Source organism: Protopterus annectens, chromosome 1.part0 (assembly GCF_019279795.1).
Source record: "Protopterus annectens isolate FY-2018-M chromosome 1.part0, PAN1.0, whole genome shotgun sequence".
Classification (NCBI taxonomy): domain Eukaryota; kingdom Metazoa; phylum Chordata; order Ceratodontiformes; family Protopteridae; genus Protopterus; species Protopterus annectens.
In genome coordinates, this window is record NC_056725.1 from 780,782,879 (window position 1) to 780,805,281 (window position 22,403).

Here is a 22,403-nt window from a genome sequence, read left to right on the forward strand (position 1 = left end):
GATCATCAATGACCAGTGATCATAGGTTGCATGCCCATAGCTACATAGCTGGCAATGACACCATCAAAGCAACAGTCTATGTAACCTATGTATAGTCAGGATATGGCCAGAAGCCTCAAATCTGGTCTATCTTATGGCCATAAACTACATAGTCTGCAGAGGCAAACTGGTGGGTAGTTACTATGGAAGGCAGTTACCAAGTGTCTCATCAAAGCATCCATAGAGGAAACATTTGCTATCAGTGACCTCAGAAGTACTATCTGTTCCCTGTCTGTAAATTCTGTGTCACCATATAATCGCTGCACATTATCAAGCAAACTACAGAACACATTCATCATCTCCACAGTGCTGTTGGTAGCAGAAGTCTGCATCGTTATCACTGACCTGCACTTCTGCTGATTTATGCCAAGTGTTGCACATCCAGATCAGGGAGAGATCCAAGGTAAAGGCAGTGCCATAATACCCTACACCTCTCCCCTAGGGTGGACATGCACACATCAGAGTCACTGTGAACTTCAAATGCAATGTGGGCTGGGTACTCATGCTTAGCCCTGGAGGAGCTCGAAGTTACAGGATGTCCTCCACGAACCTGTGAGGGTGAAGGGTAAGTCTGTACCTCCATAGGGGTCTCTGATATGGAGGATGTGGGGAAGCCCTTCTACAGCAGTGCTGCTGGTAGTGCTGCTGTATCATTGGCTCTGCCATGTACACATTGTCATTATCATCATCATTCACTGGTGACCTGCTGACATCACATCATGCACATGCTGTCCTGTTGAGCTGGTCCCTCCAATAATAGATTCTGTGAAAGCATGAACTTGCTCAGTTATATGTTTGCCCCCATGGTATATATAATGATAACCAACAGGAAATATGTATAGCATATGGAAACATACATATGTTGATATATAGGCCATTACAGGTGCAGACAAAAGGTGCCTGAAAGGAGAAGTACACTGAAGGTCCTTGGTTAATCAGTCCCATCACACTTATGGTACACTGTACCATACAGATGTGTACTAGGTAATATTAAACTGTGTGTCTTCTGCTGAGACTTGGGTGGTCATTGCCAGCTCATCTCCTAAATCCAAGTGACCCCAGGGTATAAGAGTCCCTACAGTGTTCCCAGACAAGGAAATCCTCCATCTCAGTGAGTTGCTTCTGGCTTCTGTATTGGCAGACAATTTCCTGTGATGGACATGCCTTTAGCAACATCAAATGAATTATTGTATGCAGAGAATGTCATACTGATTACCTTTCACTGCACCTGTTGCAGAAAACTATTATTGCTGCCCCCAGCATTTAGATCTTGTGCCACTCCCTGCCATACCTAGGCCTGATAAAGCTTGCTCACAGCACCTTTGCTAAGGATGCATATGCCACATGTGCAAAGTCCCTGCAGTAGCACCTCTATTTCCTGAGCTGTGACATTTTGCAGCCATTGTCTTTCTCAGGTGCCCATGGCAAATCTTGTACACCTATGGACTCCACATGTCATTCAGTTGGTGTGTACGTCAGGATGTAGAGGTTATTTACCTATGCATTATGCAGCCAATTAGAAGGCCCCTACAGTGGTCTACACATCCCCCTCCCATGTTCACAACAACAATGGCATGACTTCCCTGACTTCCCTACACCCCTTCCTGGTTCTTTCCCTCATGTACTACTATACACAACCTATTACATTTCCCTTTCAAAGCATTGTCATGCCTCAGGGTCAGCATACGCAGAGGGTCATGTCCTTTCCTAGGTAGGTGCCTAGTGTACCCCCACTACCAAAGTGAAAATGACAGATCCATGCCATCGTGTTGTGTTACCACTTACATTTTCCCCATGGCATCTGTCTTACTCTTCATGCCATCTACCATAAAAGTTGGTGACAATGCTGGTGTGAATTGCTGTATGAGCTTTCTTCCTTCACTGTTTGTATCTCCAATTCCATAGGGCTATTATGTAAAGATTGTAGTCCACAGTTTTTTCTGTCTAAGAGATCTCACACAAAATGGTTCCCACACTTGATACCATGCTTATTAAGTCATCTTAGTGTGACTGTGGCGACCCCTAACTGGGAAAAAGCCGAAAGAAGAAGAAGAAGAAGTGTGACTGTAACACATATGTAAATGACCCCTTAAAGACATCATACCATTGATATATCTGTATATACGGTTCTCCTGTGTTTGACCGAACATATGTTTGTTTGACAAATGTAGGGGTGTGATTTAATGTCAGTGGTGTGGATGACCAAACAGTGGCTTTGTCAATGGTATGGAATGTTGATACAGGTAAGTGGGGTTGGCAGGGTGCAAGTGTGTGTGTATGTGTGTGTGTGTGTGTGTGTGTGTGTGTGTGTGTGTGTGTGTGTGTGTGTGTGTGTGTGTGTGTGTGTGCGTGTGTGTACATGCGTGTGTGTGTGTGTGTGTGTGTGTGTGTGTGTGTGTGTGTATGTGAGTTAGGGTTAGGGTTGGCGATGAGTGAAGGATAGGTGTTGTTTGTGTGCGACTTTGTGTATTTTGGGTAAAGGTTAGGTTAGGAGATAGACGTAGTGCTGTTTGTGTCTGTGTGTGTTTGTGAATGTTTGTGTGCCTGAGTCTGTCTTGTGTAGTGGCAGTGTTACAGGAAGAACTCACAATAAGGCAAATTCCAGTTTAAAAAAACAATAACCAAAACCAAAAACTGGAAAAAATACACGGACCGAAAACTTTAAATGTTTAATCCAAGAGCCAAAGACACATTAACGTCTCCTTTTTACATAGTACGTTTTCGACTTCCAAGCCAGAAACATACATAAATGAACATAGACCAATCATTTTATTCCAATTAGTTTAAAAACAACCAATAGGTTGAATGCTTCATGTCACATTCATGAATAATTCATTTATTATTATTATCATAATTTATTTCCTTGAACGTCAACTTCCTAATAAAAATGTTCTTGCTGTTGTAATACTTAATTTAATAAAATATATTAAATGAATAAAACCAGACTCTGGGTAAAAAACCAAACTATTATCATTCTTGTTAAAACATTTTCATAAAACAGTATACAATTACTCTAACTATTAAATAAATAAATACATATATTAATTCATAAAAAATATTTAATATTATAGTATATATTGTTATAACTTGAATGAATTTTGTATTTTAGAAACTGGATTAAAATGTATATTCAAAACCAATATTCCATGTTTATTTTGTTTACTTAGTAATAAAGGAATGGGTTATGGTCACTCACAACTTAGCAGATCTTAACTTCAGAACGGGCAGAATAGAAATATATTCATTTAAGCCCAGTTTATTCCCTGCATCTAAAGTCAATTGCCACCATAACTCCCTCACTTCAATTCTCTCTTCCCATGGTCCACCCCTACCATCACATTTTACTTCTTCTAAAACCAAGAAGGTAAAAGTGGCTTGTGTACATACAGTCAAATGTTTATAAAGTGCATTAGTGTCTTTTTTAATAGATATATCATAATAATGTTCGTAAATCCTTCTTTTGAGTTTTCTCTCAGTTTTACCTACATAGAAGGATTTACAAACTGTGCAAAATGCAAAATAAATAAGTCCTTTTGACTCACAATTATAATATTCTTTGTTAACCAGCCATTTTTTCTACTTTCCAAGTAGAATTTGTCTTTATTTGTAATATATTGACACTGACTACAGCTGCCACATCTGTAGGTACCCACTTTATTCCTAGTTACCTTTTTAGGTTTATTTTCCAATAATAACCTCAAATTACTTGAGTTTTTATATATAACCTTTTGTGGGCCTTTGGGTATTTTTTCTATGTCTGTGACGGCTATGAAGCGTTCCCATTCCTTCAAAAAATTTTTCTTAACTGTATTGTTAATACCATTATATTGACTTTGAGGAAGAATGTAACCTTCTGGAGTCTATGTTTAAAGAAAGAGGTTACCCCCCTAATTTTGTTAAAGATATAAAGGAAGAAGTATTAAAAGGTAGAATGGATAGGTTTAAACCTATTGTTTCAGGAAACAATACAAATGAAATAAGAATCTCACAGAAAGACAATACTAATATGAATTATGAAAAAAACTTAGTGTTAGAATATAATGGTATTAACAATATAGTTAAGAAAAAATTTTTGAAGGAATGGGAACGCTTCATAGCCATCATAGACATAGAAAAAATACCCAAAGGCCCACAAAAGGTTATATATAAAAACTCAAGTAATTTGAGGTTATTATTGGAAAATAAATCTAAAAAGGTAACTAGGAATAAAGTGGGTACCTACAAATGTGGCAGCTGTAGTCAGTGTCAATATATTATAAATAAAGACAAATTCTACTTGGAAAGTAGAAAAAATGGCTGGTTAACAAAGAATATTATAATTGTGAGTCAAAAGGACTTATTTATTTTGCATTTTGCACAGTTTGTAAATCCTTCTATGTAGGTAAAACTGAGAGAAAACTCAAAAGAAGGATTTACGAACATTATTATGATATATCTATTAAAAAAGACACTAATGCACTTTATAAACATTTGACTGTATGTACACAAGCCACTTTAACCTTCTTGGTTTTAGAACAAGTAAAATGTGATGGTAGGGGTGGACCATGGGAAGAGAGAATTGAAGTGAGGGAGTTATGGTGGCAATTGACTTTAGATGCAGGGAATAAACCGGGCTTAAATGAATATATTTCTATTCTGCCCGTTCTGAAGTTAAGATCTGCTAAGTTGTGAGTGACCATAACCCATTCCTTTATTGCTAAGTAAACAAAACAAACATGGAATATTTGTTTTGAATATACATTTTAATCCAGTTTCTAAAATACAAAATTCATTCAAGTTATAACAATATATACTATAATATTAAATATTTTTTATGAATTAATATATGTATTTATTTATTTAATAGTTAGAGTAATTGTATACTGTTTTATGAAAATGTTTTAACAAGAATGATAATAGTTTGTTTTTTTACCTAGAGTCTGGTTTTATTCATTTAATATATTTTATTAAATTAAGTATTACAACAGCAAGAACATTTTTATTAGGAAGTTGACGTTCAAGGAAATAAATTATGATGATAATAAATGAATTATTCATGAATGTGACATGAAGCATTCAACCTATTGGTTGTTTTTAAACTAATTGGAATAAAATGATTGGTCTATGTTCATTTATGTACGTTATATAAATGTGATTTACTTAAACAATGTGCATCTGATGAAGTCTTTCTGGCTTGGAAGACGAAAATGTACTATGTAAAAAGGAGATGTTAATGTGTGTTTGGCTCTTGGATTAAGCATTTAAAGTTTTCGGTCCGTGTATTTTTTCCAGTGTTACAGGAAGGATATAATGGCCTTAAGGTGTAAGATGAGGGTTGTCGGAAGGGGTAGCATTAGGGTTAGGGTTAGCACCCTTTACTAAGGTGGTGGAGGGGGGCATGTATATGTATCTCTTCTCTATATGTGTGTGGGGAAAGAGTGTGCGTGTGTGTGTGTGTGTGTGTGTGTGTGTGTGTGTGTGTGTGTGTGTGTGTGTGTGTGTGTGTGCATATATATATATATATATATATATATATATATATATATATATATATATATATATATATATGGTGTGTGTGTGTGTAATGTATATGGGTCTACTTAAAATAATCTAAACAGAAAAATATCTACACACAAAATATCAACAAAAAATGTCTAAACTCAAATACCTAAACACAAAATATGGACAAAATTGAAGTTGTACTAATGAAGGGTTTATGACCACTGTTGAGTGACCTCAGAATATAATTAGCAGGGGGTGTGAGGGTCCCTGCTTACACCCCTTGGAAAAACATTGGTTGTGTCCTTCATATTCCCTGATAATTATATATACTTTCTCGGACATTGCACAACAGCAAAGTAAGGGCGAATGTTCCTTACCCCGATGCAACTCAATTTCATACAAAAGGCAGCTGGCAAAACCTCCATTTGAATTATCAGATACTAAAGGCCCTACACTAGGCAAAGAACACAGATTCCATGGGACCTGATTGTATCCCAGGCTGTATTCTGCACTATTTCCAGCAAGAACTGGCTTCACCATTGAGCTCCCTATTCAACCACAGCCTAAGTACAGGCTTTATTCCAGCAGAGTGGAGAGCTACCATTGTATACCCTTGTACAAAGATGGTGCCACTACTAACTCTGGAAACTATTGCCCCATTAGCTTGACAAGTCTGATCTGTAAAGCTATGAAACGTATTATTATGAATCTCATAAACAAGGACATAGGCAATCTCCAAGCACTTGACCCCACCCACTTCAGATTAGTCAAGGGCAGATCTTGCCTGTTGAACCTGGTTGACTTCTTTGAGACTGTCACCAAGGCCCTGGATGAGTGAAAGTCAGTGCATACAGCTTAACTTGACTTGGCCAAGGCCTTTGACACAATCTCCTACTCAGGTAACATCAAAAAGCTAACTCAACTTGGCATAAAGCCCTATCTCATCAGGTGGGTGGCCAACTGGCTCACTGACAAGACCATCAAAGTCAAAATAGGCTACTCCACCTCTGATAGCAGACCATTCACTAGTGGAGTTCCCCAAGGCATCTGTTCTGGGACTCCAACTGTTTGACATCTACTTCTCAGAAGTCCAGGCAAAGACAAAGGGCCTGTGGCTGACCAAGTTTGTTGATGACTGTAAGCTGGACACTGCCATTGACTCCCCAAATGATGTTAACATACTGCAAGAGGGACTCACAGCAGCTAATGACTGGCATCAAAGTCATGATCTAAGCTAAATGCAAAAAAATGTATCATTATGTCATTCAGCAAAAACATGCCACTACTAATTACCACATCAACGGCAACCCCCTAAGCACACAACCTGTGGTGAGAGACCTGGGAACTCAGGTTAATAACAATCTCACATTCGACCATCATGTAATGGCAGTGGTCAGAAAAGCCTTTTACCTGGTTCATCTCATAAGTAAAGAGAGTGCATCTAGAAAAAAGGAGGTTATTACCTTTCTATACTACTCCCTCATTAGACCAATAATTGAGTATAAGGCCCCATTTGGTATGTACCTCTCCAGACATCTGCACCAACTGGAAAGGCCACTGAAATACCTCACAAAGAGAATACATGGCCTTCAACACCTGTCCTACGTGTTTAGGCTCAAATCACTATCACTCTATTTGGTATCATACAGATTGCTCACTGGTGATCTGTGTCTCACCTACAAGGCAATCTTGGACCCTGCACTACTAGAGATACTCCATATCTGTAAGTCTAACTCCTCACCCATTACTCACTCAAAAGGCCTGAATCTAATATGCAACATCAACAAAACCTGCTGGAGAGACAGGTTTGTCTCCCAGAGGCTGCCCTATCTCTGGAATGACTTCCCATACATGTCTAACAGAGCACCTCGCTGATTGTCTTCAAGCACAACCTTGATGAGTGGATGAGAAACCACAAATTTGTCCCAGGGGTTCCACCTCTGTCCCTCATTGACAGGGGTGGCAGGTGCTGGCTGAGCTTTCTTTTTGGGGATAAACTCTCAGCTAGGCTTGTAAGGGCCTCAGGGACATTAGCCTAGTAACATCCCAAGATCCTAAGAATGCTTGCTAATGTGAATATTTTTTATCACAGGAAAAAGCATCACCCATATGAGTGCTTGCTCTTTCAAACTGTAACTATACAATATATATATATATATATATATATATATATATATATATATATATATACAAAATACACACACACACACACACACACACACACACACACACACACACATATATATATATATATATATATATATATATATATATATATATATATATAAACCAAACATCCTACACATGTTAGGCTGAGGTTTGTTTTACATTAGACAGACAGCTAGGAAATCTAAGAATAGGATTAGGATAAAAACTAGAGAGTATCATTTAAACATCTTAAAGAACATGCAGGTGGATTTTTTGTTATTATTGTGATCGGTAATGTGTCGCAGGGTATACTAAATAACAATGCATTACACAGGAGTTTGTACAGAAAAGAAAGACGATGCATTGTCAATACCTGTGGCTATGTTTAAACCAGTGCTAAATGAGCATTTTAATAAATGGTAAATGAAGTGTGACTAATTAGGGGAAGTCAAGTGACAAAGAATGGATAGTGTATGTGACAAAGAATGAATAGTGTAAATAGAGGACTTGTATTAATATTTGTTTCACACTGAGGAAGGTTACTTTGTAAGAGAAACTAGTTTGCATTAAAATTTACTGAAGTTGTCACCTTAATCGTTATAGGTGATTGTGTTTGATTTTATCTATCTATCAATCTATATAGATAGAAACACACTTTCACAATTTAACAGATTCTATTTGTGGAGCTATTCACAGACAATAAATGAGCAGGAGACAAGGAAACAGGCGTTCAAAAAAAAACTTGCAAGGAGCATATTAAAACTTTTTGTTACTTTGGTCTTTAAGTAAACAGCATTTTGTTAAAAGAAAGCAAACTAGAAAGTAAAATATGAGAATATCTGTGTATGTATAGGACTATGGTCCTGGATATATTTATTACATAATAGTCAGTTTGATCTCTATTAAGATAAAACATGCAATAAAAATAAGTAACCTACAATGATAAAAATGATATGAAAAACCCAGTAACTTTTGACAATAGAGTGTATTCAGAAAATGTAATATTTATGGAAAACATTAATTACTGCAAGCCTATATTTTGTTTTTGTCAAGGTATGTGCAAAATCATGTTTGTGAAATGCACGCTAAACTACTTTTCCATGAAAGCAGGTTAAAAAAACAGCTTGTAGCAAATAGCACCCTAAATAAGAACTGAGGTTTTCAGCACTCCCCACCCCCCATGATTCCAAACGTTAGAGAAAATTTTGACAAACTTGACCTACAAAAGTACCATTGACAGACTGTCCTTCAAGATGAAGATGGAACTGTTTTTTTTGATGTAATTAATATTTAGTCAAAGTTAAAGCACAGAAAAAAAGACTAGCCTTTGGAATACCATGCATGAAATTGCATTCAATATTTTTTTTAATTAGATCATGCCTTTTTTTTTCAAAACCCTTGCTTTTTTATTCAGTAAAGGTTTTTTTAACATTATACGTGTTTTATTTTGTCTTGTAAAGAATTACTTTAATAATAAAAGCTGCTTAAGCTTTTTTCGTAGTTAGTGGTCATGTTACTCTGGTTGCCTGTTCCTTTTTCTGTTTTTATAGTTACCATTATGTTGAACTGTAATTTATTACAGATTTTTTATATTTTAATGTACATTATAAGCCTTTATGAAGTAACTCATTTTTTTCTTATCAGGTGATTCTATTTGCTCCCTGCCTTATGTGGAAATAAATTCTTCTGATTATGAGGAGCTTCAGAAGTGCCTAAGAGAGTCATATCTTACATTTCCTATTAGTAAGTAATGATATATGATTAATTAGCTTATTAATTGCAAAATAATGAAGTAGCACAGACTGATTATGATAACAATGTGTCATATAGTTGTCATGCAATTAACCTAATTAAAAATGTTTAAATCATTAGAGGTTGCAGTCTCAAAACAGTAGCATTTCCAAGATCACATAATATACAAAATAATATTTTTGTTTTTGTTACAGGGGACACGTCACCCTGCATCTTCTGATGCAAGGACAAGCCCCCATCACCACCTCATTAAATACATCTATTTCAAATATGTACAATATTAGGGAAAATGAAGCAAATGAAAATAAAAATAAAATAAAACTCGTCTCCCTATTTTCTAACTCCACAATAGATTCAATGCATGACCTCAGCAGTCCTGATTTAGTTAACAATGACTATGGGAGAGCTGTGATGTTCATGTCTCAACATTCTGAGACATACTCTTGGAGGATGTGATTATATGTAGGTTTCTCATGCAGAGCATGAATTGTAACATTATTTTCAGCTAATAAAAAGTACTAAAGCTACCCAAAGCAGTCATCAAAAATCAACAAACTGACAAATATGTAATTTCGTAGGCTATCTAGTTAGTGCATTTTTTCAGGATCAGAACGAAAGACAAGATCTTCATTAACCTCTCCCTGTACAGATATGCATGCGTTTATAAACACAAGCACAGAGACACACACACACATACACACACACACACACACACACACACACACACACACCGACATATTTTCATCTCTCAGAATACACGGCCCAGACAGTTGAGGACGGCATGCACAGGGAAATCTATTATTTGATGAGTCCGGTAACATAGACGCTCAGAGCATCGTAGCAGGAAGGCTGTTGTTACAGTGTTTCAAATGAAAGGAATGCTAGCACTGTCTTACAGATTTGAGTGATGTGATGTTCTTGCTGAAGTGGAAGAAGGTCAGTTATAAGTTCGTTTTACCCTTCTCTGTTTTCTTCAAGTTAGTATGACCCCAAAGTTGGTATACATAGAGAACACAATCTGGACACTTGCTCTCACTAACTGGGGTGAAAAAAGACTGCGCTATGTATAAAAGACTTGTGTGTGTTTTGAGGCTCTTTGTGTATTATTTGTTCAAGGATTTAAAGGTCTGAGTGCTAGACTTTCTGGGATCAGTTATGTTTGTTAATGTTTTGTGAGATAATGTTTCATTGTACATATTTACACATCAATGCATAGCTATGTCATCTCACAGTTTAGCTGGAAGAGTATACATGTAACCTGTGATTTTACAGTTACAGGTGTGTAGTCTTAGCACTGAAATGTAAAAAACTAATTTCTCCATAGAAAAATAGTTCTACACTATGGCTTTCTTATTATTATCAGGTGGAACTTTGAGATAAATTAATATATAACTTACTGCAAGGATACAACATGAATTACTACGTCTTAAACATAACGGGTTTTGCGCTGTTCAAGAACTTGGTTACCTTTTTGTTACAGATCAATTGTTACTGATTTGTTGCAAATTTTCTGGTTATTGGTTAATATATTACTGATGAACCCTGTTTTAAAAATGCTGGATATTATTTTAGGTTATTTTATCTTTGCTTGATTGGACCCATATTCTTCACACTGCATTGTGATGTTAGAAACATGAGTGCCATTTTACTTGTTTTTAAATCACTCTGAATCAGCCTGATTAAAGCCCTGTAGTCTGAGATGCCACTTAGAAATAATGGCAGAATTTGCCCTAGCTCCTTTTGTCTGATGACAGGCTATGTACACTTAAATGTCATTTCTTTCCAACAAGTAACTCCTGCACATCAGAACACATGCTGAGATACGATTTAAAGAAAACAGATTAGAAGGTAAGACATAAGAGATAAGAATGTAAGGTTAGAGGAATTCTGCATAAATGACTTAATGTCCAAAAGTTGAAAAATGTGAAAATGTATAGTTTTAGGACCATTAAAGATACAAAATGTTGCATCTCATTCCTGAAGTCAGTCTGTAACAATCAGAAATACCTCATAGTTTGTTTTAAGGCCACATAATGAAATGCATCACAAAGTTTATTACTGATAAAAAGAAGCGCACTTCAGTATAAAAGGTATAATTTAATCATACCATGCAAATATAATGAGTAAAACTGCATTGTCTTGAAGGAATTTATATTCATTTTATTGACACTAGCATTATTATCTAAAATTGTTAACAGCACAGAAAAGTAGTAATATTATCTCACACATTACTGTAAACATTTTATATACTTCATTTTATGAACATCAGCATTGCATTGTAGATGCTCCTTTCTGTCTCCCCGCCCCATCGCCTACAATCATAGATCCAGTTGCCCTGCTATAGGCCTTTGATATCTTCTTTTCCTGGTGACAGAAGCTGCTAGGAGGGAGAAATGAAAGCCAAAGGGCCTGCTGCCATCCCACTGGGGATGATGATTTTTGAAGGCTCCTACTACTCTCCCTTTTTGGATAGCAAGCATGATGCCATGTTCTGTAGGCTTTGGTCAAGGCAGGTGCCTGGAGTCCACATTTCTCCAATGCTTCTCGAATGACCAAAGACTTCCTGACTTAGCTAGTGCTCCCAGATCCAGTGGATCAGGAGTCTGTGTATAGATTTTTTTAACTTTCCCCAAAATCATGCTGCTGTGTATAAAAAGTTCATGAAACTAACTGGAGTAAAATATGCTGTTCCAGATAAGCGGTGTATGCAATGTCATTGGCATGCCCTAGGGTCTCCAGATGACAGATTGCAAGTTGTTAAATTAATTTGTGCATCTCAAAGAAAAAAATGAGGTATCTCAAGGAAATTAAGTTGAAAGTCTACAATGAAAACTCCTTTGAAAGACAGATGTGTAAAAACTTTGTGTCTGAAATTCCATGTGAGTGGGGGGGGGGGGGTGACTGAAAGGTAATGTGAGGATTTTTTTACACAGATTGCTGTGGATGCATGTATGAGACTTCAACAAGTTCTACAGCAAAAAGTTGTACCCATGTTTGACGACTGTGATCTCATCTATGTGAGGATGGAGCACAGACAGATGAAAGTGGCCCTGAAAAAGGCAAATAATGAGAGATGTCTGTAGAAAGTGTTTATATGAAGAGAAACAATGACAGTGTAGTATGCAGACTTTAGAGAAGAAGGGAAAGGAACTGGAGTTCATATCCAATGGAAACAAAAGATGCCTTAAGAGACAGGCATAGCTAAATAAAATCGATGTATAAAGTAAAGCAAATAAAGCATGAAGATTCATATTCATGGCAAGAAAAGACTTGCTTTATGTTGTTTGCCTTTTTCTTTCAGGACTGCTTTTATCTAGCTGCTGTCTGTCTGTTCATAAATGGGGATGGGAGCAAAGCTGTAACTGGCTTACCTACAGCCTGGTGCCACTCCATGATCTGTTGTCTGTCCACTCATGTTGTGGAGCAAAAATAAAAAAAGGCCAAAGAAATGTCTGTTCAACCATCTGGCACTCATTCCTTATTCAGTGCTCCTTTAATAAGAAGTCATGTCCCTCTGCAACTCAGTTTGAGAGAAAAATAAAATAAATCTTCTACTTTTAAAAACTGTAGCAAGTCTTGCGGCAAGTTATGCCACACATGAAGCAAGGGACTCAGCACAGCAAACACAGCTACTTCATTTCAGTACTAGCATTCAGAAATGCCAGCACAAAACTGAATGCCCCTGCTGTACTATGGACTGAGCCACGTCTGCTGATTACACCCCCTAATACGTTGTGCCTAGAGTTGCTGCCCCCTTCCACCCACCCTAGCTACTCTTCTGGATATCAGTTCAGAAGTACATATGCTGTCCCTAGTAGCATCTCACCAGCAGTTTATGCAAATAAAAAAACTTTATTTTTTTATATTTGGAAAGCATCTGCATATGTGTCCCAGTATCCCCTTATTGTATAAATTGTTTACAGTAACATCGTGTAACATTAATCTCCTGGGTCCGGGTCTGCACGTGTATTTGTTTTATTTTGTTTTATTTTTCCTTTAGAAACTGCAGCAAGGTAATCCCTATATTGTATATCTGCCTTAGATGTAGCTGTCTACTATTTGTTTGTTTGTTCGTTTATTTATACTACATCAACATGTTCCTCTGAGATTGCTTTATATTAACCATTATGGAAGGACATAATGTTCCATTTACTTAATTTCTCATGTTTTAAGCTGGTAAGTGTGTTCATAACAATGTATGTTTTTCAGTCATATCCTGGGCCAAAAGCAAGTAAAGTACAATTATCAGGTTCATGACTGTGATTCAGGTGTCATGGATCTCTTGTTCCTCTACAGATCTATTAGTCCCACTAAAACCATCGGCAAATAAATAAAACATGGTGGAGTGAGAGGTTCAGTGGACAGTGCCTTTCCCACCTCTGCAGTAGACTCCCATTGTAAATCAAGCAGTGTGTTACATTATCTTCCTTTAAACATTAACTGAATAATTGGATGAGTATTCACAAATTCATCTCTGGCTTGTCTAGCCTGGATAGCCTTGGAAAAGGAGGTGCTGTCTAAGGGTGGGGGTACTGACAAGACAATAATGGTCAGAAGACTAATTTGCCTTGAATTTATCATGGGATCATTGGAAATACATCTCCATGCTTTTCAATATGTGTAACACTATTCTCTCATCGGATCCAGCACAATTTGGCTTGTAGTACATACCTGCTGGTTGTTGACCTAGCCTTGTACAAAAATGTCACCACCTCACTTTAGGATGTAGTGTTCTCTAAAGAGCTAAATGAGACATTGCTACTCCAGTCCTTAAAAAGGATTTGGACAATATAACTAGTTATCACCTATCTCCAGTCTTCCATTTGTCAGTCAGATCTTGGAGAATGTAGTGTACCTTCATTTGGAGTTTTATTTGAGAGATAATGCTATCCATGATCCTCTCCAGTCTGGCTTTAGAGAAAGATGTAGTACTGAGGTTACTCTAATCAAAGTCACTAATTACCTCCTTATGGCAAGGGTTCAGTATTATTTCTTAACCATTTGAACAGCACTGTGCTACTACTATTGTTGGACTACACTGGTTTGTCTCTTACAGCTCTTGATATACGCAGAGACCAGCATAACGGACTAAGTCATCATTGTCTTACCTTCTTACTTGTGATATACCATAGGATTACAACCCACTACCCCCTTATATTGATGATGTACATGTTGCTTTTGGAAGACATTATACATTCAGGAGGCTCATAATTTGGTGATTATTCAGCCCTACCTCTCATTTTCTCAGGAATCTGTGTTTGCTCTTAACCATCTTAGAGTAGACATGGAAGTTATTCTTGACTGGGTGATCAAGAATTTGATTAACCTTAACAGTGATGACAATGATGAGTGATGCTATGCTTAGAAATTCATCAGCTCTTATCTTGTCTCTACATATGTTTTATTCTGGGATAACCTCCAGGCCGTGTGTAGGGTGTGGAACCTAGAACTGATTCTTGATGCGAGTGCTTGATGTTAGTGCTGCTGCTGTGTAACCGCTGGGGATTTGACACTGCATTTCCTCATTTAAGGCTTGTTTTATTTTAAATTTTGTTTTGCCTTTATTTTTTTCTTGAAGTTTTAAAAGTTCTTGGCCTGGGCCAGTTTGAATACATGATTTTTCTGTTCACTAAGTGAAAATGAGTTAAATCTAGCTAATTAGTGAGAAGAGTTAAGCCGCTGAATTTCTTATTTAACTGCATTCTTATTTAGTTGTAAGTGTTGTGCGATCAATGCTGCTGTGTGTGATGGCAGTGGAGTTTAGATTGAATTTCCTCATTTACGTTTGAATACTTACATTATTTTTTATGTTTGCTGTTATTACATTGCAGTCTGTTTTATTTTATTTTTTTACTTTGTTTTTTTTTTTCTTAAGGTGCAGCGGTAGCGTTGTCGCCTCACAGCAAGAGGTTCTCCTGTTTGATTCTCGGCTGGAGCGCCCTCTGTGTGGAGTCTGCATGTCCTCCCCGCAGTTTATGTGGCATTCAAAAGACATGCGTGAATAGGCATGCCTTTGTTGAAGGTTGGGTGTCGAGCTGGCACCTCGGCGCTGTGAAAATCTACTGCCAGTCATTAGCAGACCGGAGTTCCGCTGTGGCGACCCCTAACCGGGAAAAGCCGAAGGAACAACAACAACATTAATTCTTCTTGACTATGGTTAGTTATAACCATTCCTTTTTGACTGAAAAGGAGTTAAGCCTGGCTAGTTAGTGGGGGGAACTGGGAAGTGGGACTTCTTATTTAGCTGCATTCTTATTTAGTTGCTAGTGCTTTGAGATTTCCGATGCTATGTGATGGAATTGGATTTTACCACCCATGTGCCCAGTCCATGTTGTACTTTTAAATGTGGTGGTTTTTGAGCTGCCTGCCCCTACTTTAGAGATGGCCTTCAGAGGCCCACCCTATCTCATTTCATCTTCTCATTTTACTGGGCACTGAAAAGATCAAACTGGGCTGGCCCTCCCCTTAGACTGTTAAAGCTTGACTCTGTTTTATATCATCCCACGCACTTAGTGCACACTGCAATATTCAGAGTATTAGTCCATTTTTTCTATCTATCTTTTAAAATCTGTAACACCTGTGTTTAACTACCAATCACTGCAGAGCCTAGGAATTGTTTGTCAGGAATCAGCTTGGTACTAGAGCTTCTGTTATGCTTCTAGTGAGAGAAGTAGCTAAAAGACATTATTTCCTAGCCTTCCTAGTGATCACAAACCACTAGAAAGCCTGAAAAATTGTTTTGCATGAGTCGTCTTGGGATTACTGATACTGCTTGCTGGTGGGAGAAGGAGATGATGGGCATTGACTCCTGCTGGTCTTGGACTGAGCAGTATGTATGGGACTTGACTGAGTAGTTTGATTGCGTTTTTAGTGAGAACCTCTTCAGGGCCTTGGCTTTCAGTTGCATTTAGCTGCTGTAGTTTTCTTTATCCTGGGTATCTACCAAGAGAAGACTATAGCTAGTGTACTGAACCTATCAACATCGGGGTTAATACTACCTCTGAGGAGGCAGCTTGGGATTGGTCCTACCCTTTGTTTCTGCTAAGAATAGGAACAAAGGAGCAAAGGGACATTGATTCATTGCTATGTTGAGACCAGCATTATCTCCACTATCAGACAGATTGCACATTCATTAGTCAATTCCAAACCTCTTAGGCACAACTGTTCCTTTATCCCACATTAATAAAAACTGGAACCATGGATTTGCTCTTTCTAACCATCTCTGTAGTCAGTGTTGTTGAACTGGGCATCCTGAGACAATGTGGCAATTGTTTCATGTTTAATGACAACCTTCAACTACCTACATAATGTGTGAGAGGTGTAGCTATGCAATGTTTTTAGAGGGAAATCTCTCACACATAAAGCCACTACAAATAGCAAACAAGTTGCTAGTAACACATAACATCACACTATAGCTATCACACACAATACAGACCAAATACATAGACCTACATATGCTGACTAGCTTAAAAGTAACATACCTAAACTACAAAGGCCTTGTAAATGTGATCATAGAAACAAATACTCTCAGCAACCTCACAAACACTCAACTTAGGCAGCACCCACCATGAAACATGCATCTAAAACTTAAGGTGTCTCAACTCAAAAGCTCATAAAGTAAACCTGCATAGAATCCTAGCATATGTAACTCCATAGTGAGATACAGTGATGCGCCACTCACCATGTTGAGTAAGAAATGGGTCATAGTTAGTTACCTATTGGGTCCCAGGATTCACCACATCAGCACACAGGACCTTGCACCACAAATACATATATGATACTGTCATAGTACACGTGGGAGTAAATAACTGGAGAAATACCTCCCTGGATTGCATGAAGAGAGACATGAAGGTACTGCTACTCTAGGAGCCTCAAGAAAAAACGTCACTCCCTACGGTGACTGCTTACTCTGGAATGCACCAATATATGCATTATCTTAGAAATGAGCTCATTGCATTGTTAAACATTAGTCCTTAATTTCCTGACATAATTGAAGAAACATTTATAGTTTCCTTTGATGTCTGAGGTGACTTTGCTTTTCAGTTTCTAATAGTGCTCTTAATTCCTTGCTGACATGTTTTAATGTGGCCTTCAGCTATGGAAATTGGGGGATTCCTTACAAAATTTTCATTATATTCTTTCTTTTTTATACAGTTTACTAATATGGCAATTCCACCAGAGAGTTGTATTCCCAAATTTAGCATTATATTTAGGACAGATGGGTACAGACTTTTCTATGCAGCTGTTTAAAGGTGACCATAACAGCCCTCTCAGCTGGGTCTGTTTGTAAAGGATTATTGGTAATTTTGCTTAGGTCTTCTACAAGTTGAAGTAGACTTGCCCTGGAGAAATTCCTGAAGGTTGTTTCTTTTGTTGGTAACTGATTTGAGATCAGACTTAACCAGATAAGTGGAGATACATAGTGGGGTAAAGGCATGGTACTAGGTTATTAAGGAATAGATGAAGGGTATTAGAGCCTTTAGTGGGTAAATTTACTGTTTGCCCCAATGCATTAGTATTAACAAAGTCTAGGAAATACTGAGCATATCCATTTTAGTGGTGTAAGTGTGCCAATCAACTGAAGTCCCCTAGCAAGAAGGTATTTGGTTTGATATTTATACCCCTCAATGGTATTAAGACAATTAAAATGATCATTGGAGAACATTAATGGGGATCTGGAGTTTATTAATGGTTATTTGGATTTCCAGGCACTCGAAGCTAGGGTTCATGGTAATCTGACATGAGATGATATTGTTTCTAAAAAATATAGATACTCTCCCCAGTTATTAAAAGGCTTGAAGGTAAGATAGGAACTAAACCCTAGCATAGAAGGAGTGTTGTCATTGCATTCAAACCATTCTCAGTAATTACACATGTATGAATGTGTTCTGGTTGCAAGAGGACCTCAAGTTCTGTCCTTTTTCTGTTTAGATTTCTACTGTTGAGTAGTGCCACCATGATATTGTCTGAATTTGGGGTTGTTTCTTTGTTGGAAAGTCCAGTAGGAAGAGTCTCCCTAAAAAGTCACTATGGTGGCAGCAAAGCATTTAGCCAGTGTGAGGAAGACCTGGTGGGTGAGGTGTTAGCCATTTCCAGGGAACCTGGAAGGCTTGTCTACCATAATATCCCAGGCCAACTTATACTGGATCCCTTTAGAATGACAACAGCCAGTTGTTAAAAGCCAATTATCCTATCTTGTATCTAAGCATCATTCTTGATGAAGGCAAGATACTACTCAAGACCAGTGTCCTTCCTGCCTCTAACACATACATAGTAAGCTAGACCACGTCTTTCTGGGTGTATCGCCTCAGGTCATTCCCTCCCACATGGGCAACCAGTAGGTTTCAGTATACTTGTCTGGTTAAAGGGACCTCAGGGCACATATGACATCATGGATCCTTGCACCAGCTTACAATCACCCTATTCTTATCCAGTCTGGTGAGTGTAGAGTATTTATGCCAAATTACAGAGTCACCTTTGAATTAGACATTTTCATCCCATCATTATTCTATATGATTCATGTGATACTTATACTGAAAAGATTGTTGGCACAAAATATACACTGAAATATGGACAACTCACTATATCTAAGTGTGGTTTCTTGCTTACTGTCCCACGTATGGAATACTTACAGTCACTAGCTGGCTTAGGACAGTTACTGATCTGGCTATGCCCCTCTTACTCTGTCATTATCAGTGCTTTTTTTTGGAGGGCTACCTCACATGACATTCATAAATCTCTCCACAACTTCCAATTAACCCATTCATTCCTCATCTAGGCAAGAGTTAAACCCTAACCTGGGGCCCACTCCATGGTCATTGCAAGAGCCCATAGACCAATTTGTACCCTTCAGAGGTGAGAGTCAGACTTTGGAAGCATGCCGTCATATCTTGAGGCCAGAACTTTACCTAAATGATCTTCTCCATTAGGTGTATAGTAATATAGATGTGATATAATGTGGAAACAAATCACAAGTTGGTACAACTTCAAGAGCAGTTAATGGGAATGACTAATGTGAAAGCTATCCCCAAGAAATGTGCCGGTCATAAAGAAATTAAGCAGGGAAATTTCTTGGCCTTTGAAAGATATGCCACACAGGAAAACTGGTTCAAGTCTGAATGGGCTAAAATACTTTCATTTTAGCTCTCTCTCTCTCTCTCGCTATATATATATATATATATATATATATATATGTGTGTGTGTGTGTGTGTGTGTGTGTGTGTGTGTGTGTGTGTGTGTGTGTGTGTGTGTGTGTGTATATATGTATATATATATATATATATATATATATATATATATATATATATAATAACAGTCAAATCTACTATCAACCCAATCCCTAAGAAAGCAATAAGGACCAAAATGAATGAATATAGATTAATCTCTAATATGTACATTAGTGGTTTAGGGCTGGATGAATATGGTGGCTCCACTGAGTGCAAGGTGTTGGGGAAATGTGACCTGGAGATGCTGATGGTGTGGTTGTCCAGGATCGGCATTTAGAAATGAATGTCAATATGGTATTTGCAGTCACAGTTGAAGTGCTAAAGCACCTTGTGCAAATTACTTTAACTGTACCATATTAGTTACATTTCTATTTTAGTCCTTTGACAAACCACACAAACCACAATTAAGGAAATACCAAATTACAATAGTCCCTTGAGGCAGATAGAGCATTTAATGAGTTAATAAGAATATAACATTTGGAACCGCATTGTAAGTTCTGATTTTACTAAGTAATTTGCCCTTGATATGGCTGCCTCAGAGATGAGTTTGGGAGAAGTGTTGTCAATCAGAAGTGGGTCTTTTTTGGTTCGAAGATAGCATAGATGGAAGAGCAGAAAGTGTAGAGTATAAGGAGAGATGTGCTAATCTGTTGGCATTGGTTCAAATCCAGACGATAACATATGGCTTAAAACTGAATTCTACTAATTTTTCAATACTGTTAGTGTGGGGATTGTGTCAAAAGCAGTGGCCAGGATGAGGTAGTTGGTGTGCACTCTATGGTCATTGTCCACAACTTTGGTGACTTCCTCATAAAACTCATCAATTTTAAGAGACAGAATCTACCATCACAAAGCCAGGTTACTTTGGATCTATGCCCATTAGGTTTTCTTTGTCTGAATAAATTAATTTTGTTATTACTCTTTCAATGGATTTGCATATAAGACTGGTGAGGCTGTTGCAGCTACAGTTGTTGGGGTCTATGTAGGGGCTACCTTTGTGAAGGAGCATCACCATGGCCATACATAATTGGCACTAATGAAAATATAACCTGGTATGTTATCTAATCCCATGGATGAAAATTTCTCAGCTATGGGCACAAAAGGTAAGACTTCTTACATGCTAATTTTGAGGGAGGGACCCTATTATTTCTGGAATGGTGAAGGTTACAATTAGGGCAGACAGGGTAAAATCTACACAAAGTCTGGCTGCTAGAATGTTGTCTATGTCCCTGGAGCTGAATATGCTGAGTTGTTATGGCCTATTGTGGATTGTTGGACATTATTTCTTAGTTTTGTGATGTAACTGAAGGAAGACTTTGAGATTACCTTGGCATTTGTGGTGACCTTAAGTTTGTACTGTCCTGTACATGTTCTAATATCAATCCTAAGATCCTTTCTTATCTGTTTCAGTATGTCCTTGAGATGTGAGAAGGGACTTCTGGTAGCCATTTGTTATTTTCTTTCTTTTGTTATATAATGTATTAATATGGGTGATCTACCATAGTGGTTTGTTTGTGAATTTATCATTATACTTAAGTCATGTGGATATTGACTTCTCATTACAACTAGGTTTTGTAAAAGTGGCAGGTGAAGGTGACAATCCATTCTGAAGGATCTTTTTTGGGACTGTTGGGAAATCTGCCCAAGTTTTCTGCAGTCTGAAGCAGGTTTACTTTGGAAAATTTGACTCATTTGATTGTGGGGAGGGGTTGCCGGACCTGAACAAAAATATGACAGATTTGTGATTAGATTTGACCAGAGACTAGGAGTTCCTGAGTGGATACAGAGTAGAGCAATTTTGTAAGGACCAGGTCTACATTACAAGAACCAGTGATAGGTAGTTTCCCTATTTTCTCAAGTACATCAGCATTTATGAAGTCCAGGAAACATTGGGATATCCACTACTCATAATGTAAATGAGACAGTCAATTGTTGTGTAATTGAATTCACCTAATAGGATTGCAGTTGCATTTGGTTTGATGTTTAACCCCTCAAAAATGTTTAGGCAATTGCTGTGATCTTTGGGAGACAGTGACAGAAGTGAAGAGGTAACTATCATATAATATTGGGTTGTTTAGTATGATTTAAATGTCTAGTAGCTCCATGTTGAGGTTGTGTTTATTCTGACATGAAGTTATGGTGTATCTGACAAATACAGGTACATTCTTGCAGTTTCCCTAGGCCTGAAGGCATTATATGTGATGGACTCTGCTACAGACTGTGTTCTCGTTGAATTTCTGCCATGTTTCAGTAATGACACAAATACGTATGTGTTTGAGTCGCAGGGCAGGCTCTAATCTGTGCTTGTTTCTGTTTAGATTCCTAACATTATGTAGTGCCCTTTGATACAATCTCAGTTAGAATTTGTTATATTGGAATGTCAAGAATCAGAATTCTGCCTACAAAAGGTACTATGGGGAAAGCAAATGTTTTACTAGTATGTGAAAACCTTGAAGTAAAAAGTGTATTCTATCTCTGGCGAAACAGAAAGTATTACTCAATGTTTCATTCTGGGTTGATTCATATTGGATCTCCTTTGAAAGAGACAAACTACTTAGCCAAGTCTTGAAGCTAAAAATCTTGCCTTGATATTTCAGAATCATTCAAGTGTAGGCAATATATTACTGAAGACCAATGCATCTATATTAAGATTTTCCACACATGCATAGTAAGATTAAACTTATCTCTATACATTTCCCCTGGGTGGATCATCTCTGATTGCTCAGTCCTACAAGAGCCACCATTACGTTATAATTA

The 22,403-nt window shown here is 37.6% G+C and overlaps 1 protein-coding gene across 1 annotated transcript in view; it reads left to right on the forward strand.

Moving 5' to 3' along the window:
- Nucleotides 1-22,403, forward strand: part of LOC122794524 (inositol-tetrakisphosphate 1-kinase-like) — a 721,296-nt gene that overhangs the window by 378,344 nt on the left and 320,549 nt on the right. The window contains exon 5 of the mRNA XM_044062994.1: nucleotides 9,313-9,411. Coding sequence (XP_043918929.1) covers nucleotides 9,313-9,411 — 99 coding nt within the window. The remainder of the gene's footprint in view (nucleotides 1-9,312; nucleotides 9,412-22,403) is intronic.